The 14,306-nt window shown below is 37.3% G+C and overlaps 1 protein-coding gene across 7 annotated transcripts in view; it reads right to left on the minus strand.

Annotated features, from left to right (window-relative positions):
- CPEB2 (cytoplasmic polyadenylation element binding protein 2) overlaps window positions 1-14,306 on the minus strand; it is a 73,582-nt gene that overhangs the window by 47,111 nt on the left and 12,165 nt on the right. For all 7 annotated transcript variants that reach the window (XM_030314182.2, XM_030314181.2, XM_030314185.2 and 4 more), the window contains one exon: window positions 11,810-11,900. In XM_030314182.2, the coding sequence (XP_030170042.1) occupies window positions 11,810-11,900 (91 nt within the window). The remainder of the gene's footprint in view (window positions 1-11,809; window positions 11,901-14,306) is intronic.

Here is a 14,306-nt window from a genome sequence, read left to right on the forward strand (position 1 = left end):
CCATGAGTTCGAGCCCCGCGTCAGGCTCTGGGCTGATGGCTCGGAGCCTGGAGCCTGTTTCCGATTCTGTGTCTCCCTCTCTCTCTGCCCCTCCCCCGTTCATGCTCTGTCTCTCTCTGTCCCCCAAAAAATAAATAAACGTTGAAAAAAAATTAAAAAAAAAATTAAAAAAAAATAAATAAACATTAAAAATTAAATAAATGAATAAATAAAACAGAGCCTAGTACATTAACAGGCCCTTAAGTATTTGCTAAATCGATGAACGAAATTATCTCATTCTATTATATGACCCATGAGCTTAATGGAAAGCATAGTACTAAACACGTATTTGTACGTGGGACATTCTCTCAGTAAACGTAAAAACTGCAGAGTAAGTTTTTATCAGTTCATTTCTACGCCTCTTAAAATGGTGAGAGGGAGGAAGACAAGTCTTGCTTTTTTTGCTCTCTGTCAAGATGAATTTTTTCCTTTCTCCACAAATATTCTTTTTTTTTTTAAAGAATACATCCAAAATATGATCTCCAAAGCCCCAATATTCACAGTTGATGATGCCAACCCATTCCTCATTAGTGATGATTAAAATTACTAAAGAACAATGTTACACATTCTGCCAACTACTTTCAACAGAAAAAAAAAAAATTTAACCACATATTAGAATCATAAGGAGATTGGGTTACAATTATTATTAAACCAAATACTAAGAGAGGCAGTATGCTAAGGTGGTTAAAAACACAAACTCCAGAGTTCCACCACTTCCTAGCATTGCCACTTGGACAATTATTGTTAGTAAGCCACAACAGTCACCTGAATGGAAGATAAAATATCTACATCTTAGGTGTGAGAATCATATTTAAGTTAATACATGTAAAGTCCTCAGAGCAGTGTTTGACATGCATCAAGTACTTAATGCATGATATGTACCATACGTTTTATATTGTGTGTATGTGTGTGTTTCTTATACACACGAACATATTGTACAAATGAAAAGATTCTTCTTACATGCTTTAAATACAAAGCATTGCTCCCACTGGTTTGGTAGACTCTCCTAATATTTTATCATTGTCTATGCTTTACCTTTATTTCCAAATCTAATTAGAAAAAAAAAAAAATGGTTCGTAGGAAGTCTGGTAAAATCCACTTAGAATGTGGTCATTACCAACCTTGAATAACTCCAATCTCTGCTCAGATCCAAGGGGCAGGACAGTCATTCCTGACCTCACTCCCAAATCTCAATGCAAGCCTCAAAAAGCCTAAGAATAAGATCATACAAATGCAGAAAAGACCCTTAGATCCAAAGTACCAGATCCCAAGAGAGCAACAGAATCATTCCTTAATAAAAACCATCGATCTGAGTTTCCAGGAAAATTAATCTAGTTAACTCACTCTTAAAGCAGGGCCCCATCATAAATTTTCTTCACTGAATAATGATTTACAACTTTTAAAACTTTTATCTAATTAATATTAGAAAATAAACTAAGAAACATCATGGAATATAGAATATCAAAAAGTTTGTTTCAAGTAAAGTATAACCACAAAAAGAAAGACAACAGCAACAGAGGCTAAACTTAAGTCATTAATCATCATAATGTGTCATCATAAAGTTATTCCAATAAAACTGGTACTAATTAAGATCTATTAAATTAACATTAAAATCAGGTTGAACTAATGGTTGCAAAACTTTAACCTATAATAGTTGTATAAATGAAAATAATATTAAGAATAACAAATGGGCAATCAAGCATTGCCAGTAGCAGTGTTAAATGGCATAAAACCTAAAATTAAGTCAGCAATATATACCTAGAATCTCAAAAATATATATATTAAGCCTATTCTATGGAAATAAACACAAAAAGCTCACTGATTTTCATTTAAGAATTTGAAATACCTAAATTTCCAACTGTAGGGAAATGGTTATGTAAACTATTTTAAATGCATGTAAGTAATTTTTAAAAGTTTTAAGTAGATATTGACAAAAAATATGACTCCTTGTAGAAAAATGTTCAATCGTTCAACCAATAATTTATTGAGCCCTTTCTATTTGTTTGGAACTATAATAAATGTTGACTCAAGATAGAGCAAAAACAGAGGTGTTCACTGCTCCCATGACACAGTGTCGTGTGAAAGATACATTAAAAAAGAAAACAAGCTACTGAATCAAAAATAAATGAGCAAGGCACTCCATTTAAAAGGAATAGAATTCTTTAACAATCTTTTTAAAAAAATTTTTTTTTTCAACGTTTATTTATTTTTGGGACAGAGAGAGACAGAGCATGAACGGGGGAGGGGCAGAGAGAGAGGGAGACGCAGAATCGGAAACAGGCTCCAGGCTCTGAGCCCAGAGCCTGACGCGGGGCTCGAACTCACGGACCGCGAGATCGTGACCTGGCTGAAGTCGGACGCTTAACCGACTGCGCCACCCAGGCGCCCCTAACAATCTTTAATAAAGCTACTACTGACTAAGCATGTTGGGGGGCTTCACCAAAAAGATAAATAGACTAGGGATTACAGAGACTTCCAACTGAACATGGAGGACTGAATGCCTGTGTCCATCTTTGCTGCTTTCTGAAACCCCTAAAAACGGCGTCATGGAAGTTTTAAAGAGGCATAACTCCATCAGGACAAATAAAATGACACAGGATCACAGAAGAACTATGTCACCAAATTTTTGGAAGCTGTGAACAGGAACGGTTGAGTGGTTAACTGCCTGTGTAGACCAGAAATCACTGAAATCTCTGACACCTATACTGGTGCGTGCCTGGGAAGACTATCCAGAAACAAGCCATTTACCACAATAGACACCTGGAGAGCTTCCAGAATAAGAAGCTCTAGTTATCACTACGAGTAGATGTGGGGTGGAACTGGACACGGGAAAGTCGAGGACTGCTTTTTAGTTTTTAAAAGAATCAGAGAGACACACAGCCCTCTCTGGCTTTTCTAAGAAGGCGAGAAGTCAGGCCTCTAGCTCCCAGACAGAAGAACGGACGACACGCATCCGGTGTTCATTTCCCAGACTGAAGGAAAAGACCTAGAAACAGACATTGTGGGAGTTCCACCTGGTTGGCTTATAGCAATGCTCACTGGTTTGTCAATCCCAACTACATACACAGAGCTTCCAATCATCATTTTTGTGTCTCATCTTTAAAAATGAACAGACATCAAAAGTCCATAAGATATGTGATGGACACCTCCAGCATGAATGAAAGAACAAAACCAAACAAACAGAAAGGAGGAACGCAGAAGTATAAACATTGCAAGGAAATGGAAAAATAATCCACAAACACTACAATATAGTGTTTAAAGATAAGCACACCAGAAAAACAGTATCAAGGAAGAAAAGGAAAGTTCAATGACTTTTTAAAAGAGGGTCCTAAAAGTTCTTCAGAGAAAAATTTTGAAATAGAAAAATCAATAAAAGGGTTGAAGAGTAACAAATGAGGAAATGTCTCCCAAAGTAAAACAAAAGATAAAGCAATGGAAAACAGGCAAGTAGATGAGTATAGGAGGTTAACTATTTGAAGAACAGGATTTCCAGAAAGAAAAATATTAAAAATAGAAGGGAAGAAATGATCAAAATGCCAAAAATGTCCAAGAATTGAAAGAAATGCCATCTCCAAATTAAAAAGGCCCAATGGATGTGCAGTGAAGTAAACAAAGAAATGGAAGGAAGGAAAAAAGGAAGGAAAAAAGGAAGGAAGGAAGGAAGGAAGGAAGGAAGGAAGGAAGGAAGGAAGGAGGACAAGGCTCCCCCATGCATACACATAAGATCCATATTTCGTTATTATGAAATTTCAGAACCGCAGGCACGAAAATATCCTAAAAGCTTCCAGAAAGAAAGACAAAAATTTTAAAAACACAAAACAAGGCAACCGATCATACAAATTAACAGGTATCATGATGGTAATACACTTATGGTAATCTTGAGAGATAAAAGACAATGAAGAATGCTTTCAGTGTTCGCAATTACAAACATGTAATTCCACACCAGCCTATCATCTTACATAGTAGAATAAACACGTTTTCATACGTATGAGATCTAAAATATATGTCCCACCTGAAGGAAGGTACTATAAAACAGGCCCAATAAAACAAAGGTATAGACCACTAAGAAAAGAGTATAGAGATCAGGACAAGGATCCCACAGGAAAAGGAACTCTCAGCATTCTAGAAGTCCCACAGTGACAGTTATGAAAGGCTGCAGAAGGATGCCTTCAACAGCAGGAAAAAAAAAAAAATCAATCTAAGATTATTTGATGTTTTTAGAGGTATTGAAGGAAGCTTCAGGGTTCTATTGATAAATTTGGGGATGAATCAGTGACAAGTACTTAGATAACAAAGCAATCAAACCAAAAGAGACAATGATTAATTCCAAGAAAAAGAAGAAAAAAGTTACATTACAGTACAAAACAGATGAGGTTCACCCATGAGTATCTGCATTTTCATGGCAAAACACCTCTTGATTTAATGTTTATTTATTTTTGAGAGACAGAGAGAGACAGCATGAGCGGGGGAGGGGCAGAGAGAGAGAGGGAGACATAGAACATGAAGCAGGCTCCAAGCTGTCAGCATAGAGCCCAACGCGGGGCTACAACTCACGAGCCGTGAGATCACGACCTGAGCCGAAGTTGGGTGCTTAACCAACTGAGCAACCCAGGCGCCCCAATACACTTCCTGATTTAAACAAAAATGATCCTATAATCATTTGGAGAGGACAGAGCAGGGTAAGTATTGGGGGATGGGCAAGTCAAAGTTCACAGTCAACAGATAATACCAAAAATGTAGGAAATTTAGAAGCCTCAGCATATTATTAACAAACGATTACATGAAGAATCCATTAAAAAAAACATTGAAAGTTAGCTACCTATCTCTAAGGAATGGGAATCTGAAGCAAAGAGAAAAGAATGAGAGAAGACTTCTATTTTTTGTTATAGGAGCCTTATGGCGCTATTTGACTTTTTAACTCAGGTACATATCAAACCAGGTTTGAGGGAAGATAAAAGATTTGACTATTGCAAATATTTTAAGCTTATATGTAGTAGACAAAGATTACAAAAAATTATACACCAACATATCAAGCATGGTTGGTTATTTTAGTTTGTGGAAATAACTGATGATTGAAAAATTCTTCCAGATTTCCCAAATTTTCTTTAATGAACACATACTATTTTTTTTTTTGTAATAAGAAAATAAACATTTAAAAAAGGATAAAGTCCTATACTCTAGAGGGAAATCCTTCATTAGAGATTCTCCAATACCCTTCAAATACTAAAAGCAACTAAAATTCATAGGCCTAATTATCCCAAGTAACCACTTTTACCGTGACAAATTCTATATGAAAAATGTTGTATTTCTTGACTTTCAACCTAAAAATAAGAGTTATAAGCCCATAATTAAAGTCTTAATGAAGATTTGTGGTGAAAACAGGCTTTTAGTAAACCCATATAAGCTCTGAATAAATAAATGTGATTTTAAGAAAATTCACTGTGGTTTCTGAATGGTTTTAGTTTTTAAAGAAGAAAAACTGCATATTGTTGTAATTCAAATTGCTTAAACAGCCAAAACTGCCTGAAGAAATAACAATTTGTTTTCAAATTTAATAATATTGTTGCTAACTACTTATTGTTGCAACTACCTGAAAATATAAATAAATAAAACTTAAAAAATCTCTATTCATGATACTATACTTCACGTAAATTTTCTAAAACAAGAACTTTTACAACCACATTTTCACAACTTCCTCTTTAATCTGCAGACATTCTCACAGAAAACAAAAGTTAAAATCTTGAAAATTGTACTTTTCTTGAGATGAATTCAATTCTGAGTAGTTTGAAGGGTAAAGTATTAAGGTATGAGGCATATTACAAGGATCAACAGCAAGCATCTCTTAATGTCAAAATAATGAAATGTGCACGGCTTCGATATAAATATGATTTTTTTCAAAGTTAATGATTTTTTTTCTTATTTATCAAGGCCTGTGGTCTGTAGGAAAAAATAAAAACAAATGAAATCCAGGGGAAAGTACGCGCAAATTTGACTCCTTTTTAAAAAGAAATATTTGGGGGATGCTGGGGTGGCTCACTCAGTTGAGTGTCTGACTCGTGGGTTCGAGCCCTGCATCAGGCTTTGCGCTGACAGTGTGGAGCCTGCTTGGGATCCTCTCTCTCCTTCCCTCTCTGCCCCTCCCCACTTGTGTGTCCTCTCTTTCTCTCAAAATAAATAAACATTAAAGAAAAAAAAAGGAAACATTTTCTTTAAAGATTGAAAGCATATATACAGCAATCCCTCTTTGATGATCTTTTTTTCAAGACATGTCATTATACGTGATTTGCACTTTCTGGAACTCCTGAAAAGTTTACTCCAGGAAACACAAGTGGGCCGAAGACAAGTAAAATCTGTTCTGAAGGATGCCTTCCACTCTCTGCCAGAGAAATCAGTGAAGGCAGTGTACCAGGAGCTTAAGAGAATCAACAGAACTGCTCGGGCATATAGATGATTGGTATTAGTTTTACTCTGCACTTTGCTGTGTTTTAATAATGTCATTAAAATGTTTACAACTTCCAATAGATCTCTTTCATCTTGTTCCCCTGTTCCAGAGTGTCTCCAAGTGTGCTCTCTGCACAGGCCGCAGGGCACAATCTCTGGGACTGGGCTCCTGAAACCCGCCTGATACACATGCTCTCAGAGTTTGAGAATCTCTGCGCAGCTCAACACTTCTTAGGTTCAAAAATGTAAATTCTCACACCAGAGACTTTCGGAAATTTATACAAGGTATTTTCTGACTTAGTACTACAAATTTACATTACGGCCAGCTGAAGAGAACCAGAGGGAAAAGAAGAGTAGAAGAAAAGAGGCAAGAATTGATTCAGTACTACCACAACCATTTAGCACCTTACACAGAAGCAATTCCTTATCTTCTCAGTGAAACAGCACAGATTCTACTTCAGGAGTCTTGGAAAATAGGAGCTTAGCAGTCAAGTGATAAAAATGATGCTAGACGTGAAAATACATAGTAAATAAAGTTCTGAAGGCATCCACTTTTAAACATGTGTTGGCATAAAATCCTACTCTAAATCCTTTTTCCTGATTCCTTTAAGTTGTTTAGGGAACACTGGTAAAGTCATTGTGAATTGCTAAAGCGGATACTTCCAAGAACTGTAATATTAAACTGCACTGCTATCCACAGTTTTCGAATTTTTTTTTTTTTTAGCTGAAATTAATTTTTTCTTTTTTCCCCTTATCCTTTTGGGGAGGGGGATAAGCAAATTTTGGTAAAAATGCTTACACAGTAAGACATTTTTGCAGATTGCTGAGGGCAGGGAGGATAGAGAGCTTAACAATAATCACCGTCTTGTTCTTTTGTTTAAAGCAGAATGAATTGACCCACACATACATAGCAAGATCACAGATTATTTAATATAGGTATGCAAAAACAAAACTGCAAAATTGCAAAACTTCAGTTGGCAAAGCATGATTTGCTTTAAGCATTAAAAGAATCTGTATTTGTTCTTCCTTTGAAAAGAAAAATATTTGCCAAGAATGAAGACGGTCATCAGAAAACGAGGTGTTAATGGCAAGAAACCAATGCAGAATAAATAAAAACAGATCAGTGTCACGAATACTAAGGAAAGCATAAAACGGTGTGTTAGTGCTCATGATCTGGAGAAGACAGCACCTGCTCCCTAGGGCTGAGCAATTCTATCCAGTTATAGCCAGTTAGCATCAGGTAGCCCTAAATGAGCTATGCCAGGACTGTCTGCTTTCAGTTCCTCAAATGTGACAAGCTCTTCCATACATCCCGGCCCCTCTGTCTAGCTGACACTTTCCGCCAGTAGTTTTTCATCTTTGTGCTGTTCAAGCTTAAGGTCTTAGCTTTCTTCACTCCACAGATGAATTAAGTATCTCTCTCCCTTTACTTATGACCTACCCAAGCACCTTATCATCTCCCTCCATGGCACTTCAAACACTCTGGTTATAGATTATGTGTATATAAACATTATATTAATATATCACACGTATGTATGTACATTATACATATAACTATAAGGTCTCTTCTTTCTAGCAGGCTGTAAATCCCTTAAGAACAGAGATTGTATCTGTTTTACACAATTACAGCCAAGGTCTTGGACACTGCCTGGTACAAAAGTAGGCACACTCTATGGACTAACGTGCATCCAGAACTCCATCTTTGTTTGCCGTCGCTTCACATCTGCAGAGCTCCCATGAGACAAGACCCTTCCTACCTGCTATGCTAACTCACAGAACCTTAACAGTAAATAATAGAGGTTCCCCTACTGACCTGTAAAAACCACTGGAGAATGGGAAAATGGAAACAAGCTGTAAAGTGAAGTATTCTGGACTTCACTGGGGATGGGAGGTGTTAGTACAATCAGTCAGTTCTCAGACCAGTAACCTGCCAGACTTCCTTTGGATTCCAGAGGGCTGCTTGACTGTTTCTCTTCTACTGACATTAACTCTTACCTTGAGTAGTTTCTCTTTTCCTTTAGAAAAGTAAAACCGAATGCCAATTTATAGTTTCTGCCTTTAGCTCTGTGGAAGTCAGCCTCCGTGACACCCTCCACTTATGCTTGCCTCCTAGTATTCACATCTCGAGTAGCGGCCCCCGCCCCCCCCTCCCCCCAGTTGAGTAGGGCTGACCTATGTCACTGGTAGGATGCCATGGAAGTGACGGTGTAAGACTTCTGAAGTTAGGTCATAGAAGACCCTGAACATTAACCTCAAGTCTGGATCTTTGCTCAGGGCGAGGATGGGGAGGGGGGCATCCAGAAAATATATTGTGAGGACACCCCATGGAAAGCTCAACACGGTGAGTAACTGAGTTCTCCTACCAACGGCCTGTGCTAACTTGCCAGCCACATGAGTGAGTCACCTTGGAAAAGGAACATCCGGCCCCAGTCAAGCCTTCACATGACTGCTACCTCATGAAATCCTCAGCCAGAACCAAGCAGCTAAACTGCTCCTGAATTCTAACCTACAGAAACTGTGGAGCCAATAAATGTTTATTGTTGTTTTAAGCTGCTAAACTTAGGAGTAATTTGTTATACAGCAATACATAACAGTAAAATCTGTTATCACTTAAGTTCATGTGAAAAATTTTCTAGAAGCTTTCATCACTAATAGAAAGGTAAACAAGAAATTCATTAAAAAATTTACACTGCAACTCCCTTTCCATTAGATCCCATAAGGAAGACAAAGCACATGGCTGACCTTTGGAAACATTTAAAAAGGATAAAGTAAGATTAATTCTATTTTTTGAAAAAAAAAAAAAAAAAAGACTGTATTAAACTTGTATTAAACAGTGGACAGAGTTTTCTGAAAAGGAATGAAAAGATGAAATGGAAGAGACGGGACACAGGCTGCAGTGCTGCCCTGAAGACAAGGACTGGACAAACGGGGGAAGTCCACAGACTGGTTTCTTCTGTTCTGTCACAACCTTGCTTCAGCAGATTTTACCGAGGTCCCGCCCAGAGAAAACATGCAATCATCAGAGTACCAGGAGGAAGATACATGACAGGATGTCCCAGAAGGCAGTGAAGTCTGTACTAGTAAGACAAGAAGAGTCTCTCAGTAGTAGCTGTGGTGCATCAGGACCATTTTAATAGCCATTTGATGGCAGTATGCTCAAGTACCGGTCTTCTTTATTTCTCTATAGAGGTATCTCTCAATGTTTTTATTTATTTATTTTTTTCTTTTCTTTCCTACCATAATAAATGTAGGATACAAAACACTCCCAATTAGACAGTTGTGAGGTGCCTGGGTGGCTCAGTTAGTTACACCTCTGACTCTTGATTTCAGCTCGGGTCATGATCTCATGGTTGGTGGGACTGACCTCCACGTCAGGCTCTTGGGAGCCTGCTTGGGATTCTCTCTCTCCCTGTCTTTCTGCCCCTCCCCTGCTCACTCTCTCTCTTGAAATAAATAAATAAACATTAAAAAAAAAAAAAAGGAACAGAGATTTGTTACCATGATTCCTAAAGGTGGTACTGAGCACATTTTCCCCTTCCCATTCTAACAAAACAATTTTGCCTTCACTTGAGATTTGTTTTTTAATTATTAAATTCCTCTTGGTCTTATGCTACTTCCATTTTCTTTTTCAAAGTCTTCTCCAGTTTTATTATAACATAGACTTTAGAAAAAAAGAAAACTTGAAATGAGAATGGTTTCTCTTAACATCTTTAAAAGGCCTTTTTAAAGACGACTGGGAGAAATGACAATTTCTTTCTACATAAACCAAAGAAATAAAGAGAGGGAACTTCTTCGTAATCATAAACTACTGGATTCTATTATCAAACAGTGGATAGAAGACAGATGCCACTGGAACTGTCAGCATAACAGTGAAAGAGAAAAATACCCCATATACAGATACTCGAAAAACTAGACTGGGTTTTGGTTAGAAGCAGCTCCCTCCACCCAACCCTCCCACCCCCACCCCCCGCCAAAAAAAAAAACCCAAATCCCAAAGTATAATAATCTTTATTAGTTTCTGAGGAGGAGAATTACCATCCCCACACATTGCTAACAATCACTAATGATGATCCCTTTAACTTCTTAAGCCCCTTAAAAATAAGGGAATTAGACAAGAAACTAACAAAATCCAGAAACAGAACAAACTGTTTGGATAACTGACCAGTATTGCCAACACAGCCTCAAGCCACCACCTTGCTGCTGACACTGAAGTGCTACAGTTTGGGGCTAAAATCTTATAAGGGAATTCTTATTTGGCTTTATAGAATTAAAAATATGGACAAATTACCAAGTAACACATGGTTTTGATTCAGAGAGCCAGAACTAACCAGTTAAGCTGCTCCTGAATCCTGACCCGTAGAACTCTGTGAGGTAATATTTATTGTTGTTTAAGCTGCTAAATTGTGGAATAATTTATTATGCAGCAATAAATAACATATCTCTTATCACCCAAGTGCACACAGTTTGCTAGATGTTCACTGTTACTACTGAAAGGCAAGGAGATATATTGTACAAAGAAATGTAAAATAATAAGTAATGTACAGACAAATAAAAACAAGTATGTTAATGGAATATCTTCAGATATAGTTAACAGTAAGGCTGATACTGTGGGATCAGTGGGGCTGACTCTTTTTCCTAATTCGCCCCAACTTGTATGAAACCTCAGAGAAGCTCCCATAAAATATCCCCTTTCAAAATCCTACGATGGTAGAAGAAAAATGGGGAAAGGACAATTTTAGGTTGGAATCACTGTGAACTGTAAATACAAATATTCCAAGGCATTTTTTTTATTTCTGCATTTGATAGAATTTTGGAAAAGTTACTTCATAATTTTTTTTTCAAGTGTGTGGGCTGAAGCTAATACGGTGCATGCAGATTTATTTATGTATTTATTCTTCATTCATTTTCATTTGTGTTTAAAGTAGGCTCCACACCCCGCGTGGAGCCCAGTGCAGGGCTTGAACTCACGACCCTGAGATCAAGACCTGAACTGAGATCAAGAGTCGGACACTTAACCCAGTGACCTACCCAAGTGCCCCTGAACTAAACAATTTTAGATCCTTTCTTCAACCTCTGGTAAACTGCAAGATATCTCTAAACAGTGGCTGTTTGTTGAATAACAAGAGACACAGGTTTACATTTCTCTCTGCATAAATCAGCAGGTATCTATATAAGCTACAAAGGAAAAAGTATGACATTTCACAAAGGTTTTTATTAACAAACATAGTACAATTTTATAGATAACGTAAGTGCTACTTAGTGCTCATTTTCCTACATAAAATGGTGAGACAAAGCGGTGGGTGATACAAGAAAAGAAAAAGCCACCTACCCTTAAGAGGATCATGCTCTGCTCTCATAATATCAATAAGGGAATTTTCCAAAGAGTGCATATTCAAACTGTCATACATTCTACTTCGATCCTAAAGGAAGAGAAAAAAATAGACTCAATATGATCTATACAAGTTTTCAAAAACTGATGATAAATATACCATACCATCTAAACCTTCTTACATAAAAGAGGACATCTGATTAATATATTACTTATCAGTCTGCATCCCAAGACAGTATCAGTAGCTAAAGATCTCATGAGCTATAATATCTCTTGTATTGGAGAGAATGCTACATTTAAGATCTCCAAAATCACAAAGCAAAAATAATCGTATTTCACTGGCAGCATTAATACAGTAAAATAATTGCTACTGTTATCACTCTCAACTTAAAAAGATTTGTGAAATGTTATACACGTAGGAAGCAGTTTTAGTTGTTCTTTAACTTCTATACTTTTCTCATATATCCAGGAAGACACTGGCACTTGAAAAATAAATATTTTGGGGGAAAGGAATTAATCCCATAATGGCACCACACTTTAAATATCTATCAAACGGGGCACACATTATTTGACTTGGTCAGAATTTCACAATAATAAATGCATAAACATCTCATACCATAAAAATCAAAAGAATGAAACTATTAATATCAGAACAAAGACTAACACCTAGAATACTGATATTCAAATCTTGCTCTCTGAAGTTCTCACATGTTGGTCTCTGCATTTCTAAATCCGCTTTCCCTCCAAACCCTGCAAAAAAGGCAGGGGGTGGAGGGAGGAAAAGGATGACAATATTCCCACCTTCCAAGTTTCCTGCCTCATCAAGTCCCAGAACAAAGTCTTTTGTGTAGCTGGGAGTCTTGTTTGCTAAATGTTAAATCTCTCAACTTGCTTACTAGAAGGAATCTGATTCTTTAATGCTTAACGAATTTATACTGTTATTCTGCCCAACACACCCTCAATGTACTTGAACAAATACACATAGGGAACTACCACAGCAAGCTCTGGCCCATGCCCCCTAAGTCACCAAAAACAAACAAACAAACAAATAAAAATTTCAGTGGTGACCCCCACCCATTTAAGTGTGTGTAGGTGTTTGTATAAGTGTCTGTATATGAAGGAGAGTCAGGGCGGGCCATTTTTAACTCTCCAAAAAAAAAAAAAAAAAAAAAAAAAAGACTAGCACAGAAAAAGGGAAGAATCAGAAAAGTAGGGGAAAAACTCTTGCAGAAATTAGAATTAGGCATTTTTTAACCTGCATGAGCTCCAAGAAGGACCATGAAATCTCTGAGATTATGTACAATATCCTGTATGGGTGTGTACACATATTTTTTTTCCTGAAGAAAAGGGTTATGACTTTCATCAGTTTTCCAAAGGAGTCCACAATCTAGGGATGATTTAGAGACAGTCTTTTGGAAAGCTGAAGACAAACCTAAGAAGCTTTCGTGAAAATATGTTGATTTATTTACTCCACGTGAGGTTTAAATTAGGGTTGTGAACTTTTTAAAACTAGGGGGCCAGAATCAGTATTATAGACTAACCAAGTTGCTGTTGAGGAATTTAGAAGTGTGCAAAGTAATACTAAAGACACAATGCTAGGCCAGAGCTCTTACTCCAGCATGACCACAATACAGCTACAGCTACATTGGTACTCCTTGTCTTTTACTTACTTTATTTTTTTTATTAAAAAAAAATTGTTTTAACGTTTATTTATTTTTGAGACAGAGAGAGACAGAGCACGAGCAGGGGAGGGGCAGAGAGAGAGGGAGACACAGAATCCGAAGCGGGCTCCAGGCTCTGAGCTGTCAGCACAGAGCTCCACACGGGGCTCGAACCCACTAGTGGTGAGATCATAACCTGAGCCGAGGTCAGACGCTCAACTGACTGAGCCACCCAGGCGCCCCTACTTACTTTATTTTACATCATTAACATGACTTTGGTGAAGGAGGCACAGATAATCACTGAACTACAACAGCGCTTCTCACACATGAGCATATGCTTCACAATCATCTGGGACCCAGGCTGCTGGGACTCTGCTGAGACAGAGTCTGAAATTCAATAGGTTTAGAGAGGCCCCTAAGAATGTGTATTTACAGTAAGTTCTCAGGTGATACTTAGACTGCTAGTCCAGAAACCATACTTAAGGAAGTGCTGGACTTCTTCATCTTATAGTTTACTAAACCTCTTTAGGCTCTGCTCTATCTTCTAGAAAAGAAAAAAATTACGTCAGACTAGACAAGGCCTAAAGTCCACCTTAATAATAGAAAAGCCACAGCAAAGCAAATAGACATATAAGAAAATCAAAAGACTCAAAGTACTAAGTAATAAATGAAATAAAACCAGTATAGAGAAGAACATGGCCCTTGGACAAAAATTACATACAATTTTACTAGTCTCTCCAAATATTTCCATCTTCTGTGCTTCCATTTTACTTTATGCATAATTAATTTGTTGATTTTCCTGCCTCACCCACTAAACTAAGCTAATTAGGGGTAAG

The sequence above is a fragment of the Lynx canadensis genome, chromosome B1, assembly GCF_007474595.2.
Source record: "Lynx canadensis isolate LIC74 chromosome B1, mLynCan4.pri.v2, whole genome shotgun sequence".
Taxonomy (NCBI): domain Eukaryota; kingdom Metazoa; phylum Chordata; class Mammalia; order Carnivora; family Felidae; genus Lynx; species Lynx canadensis.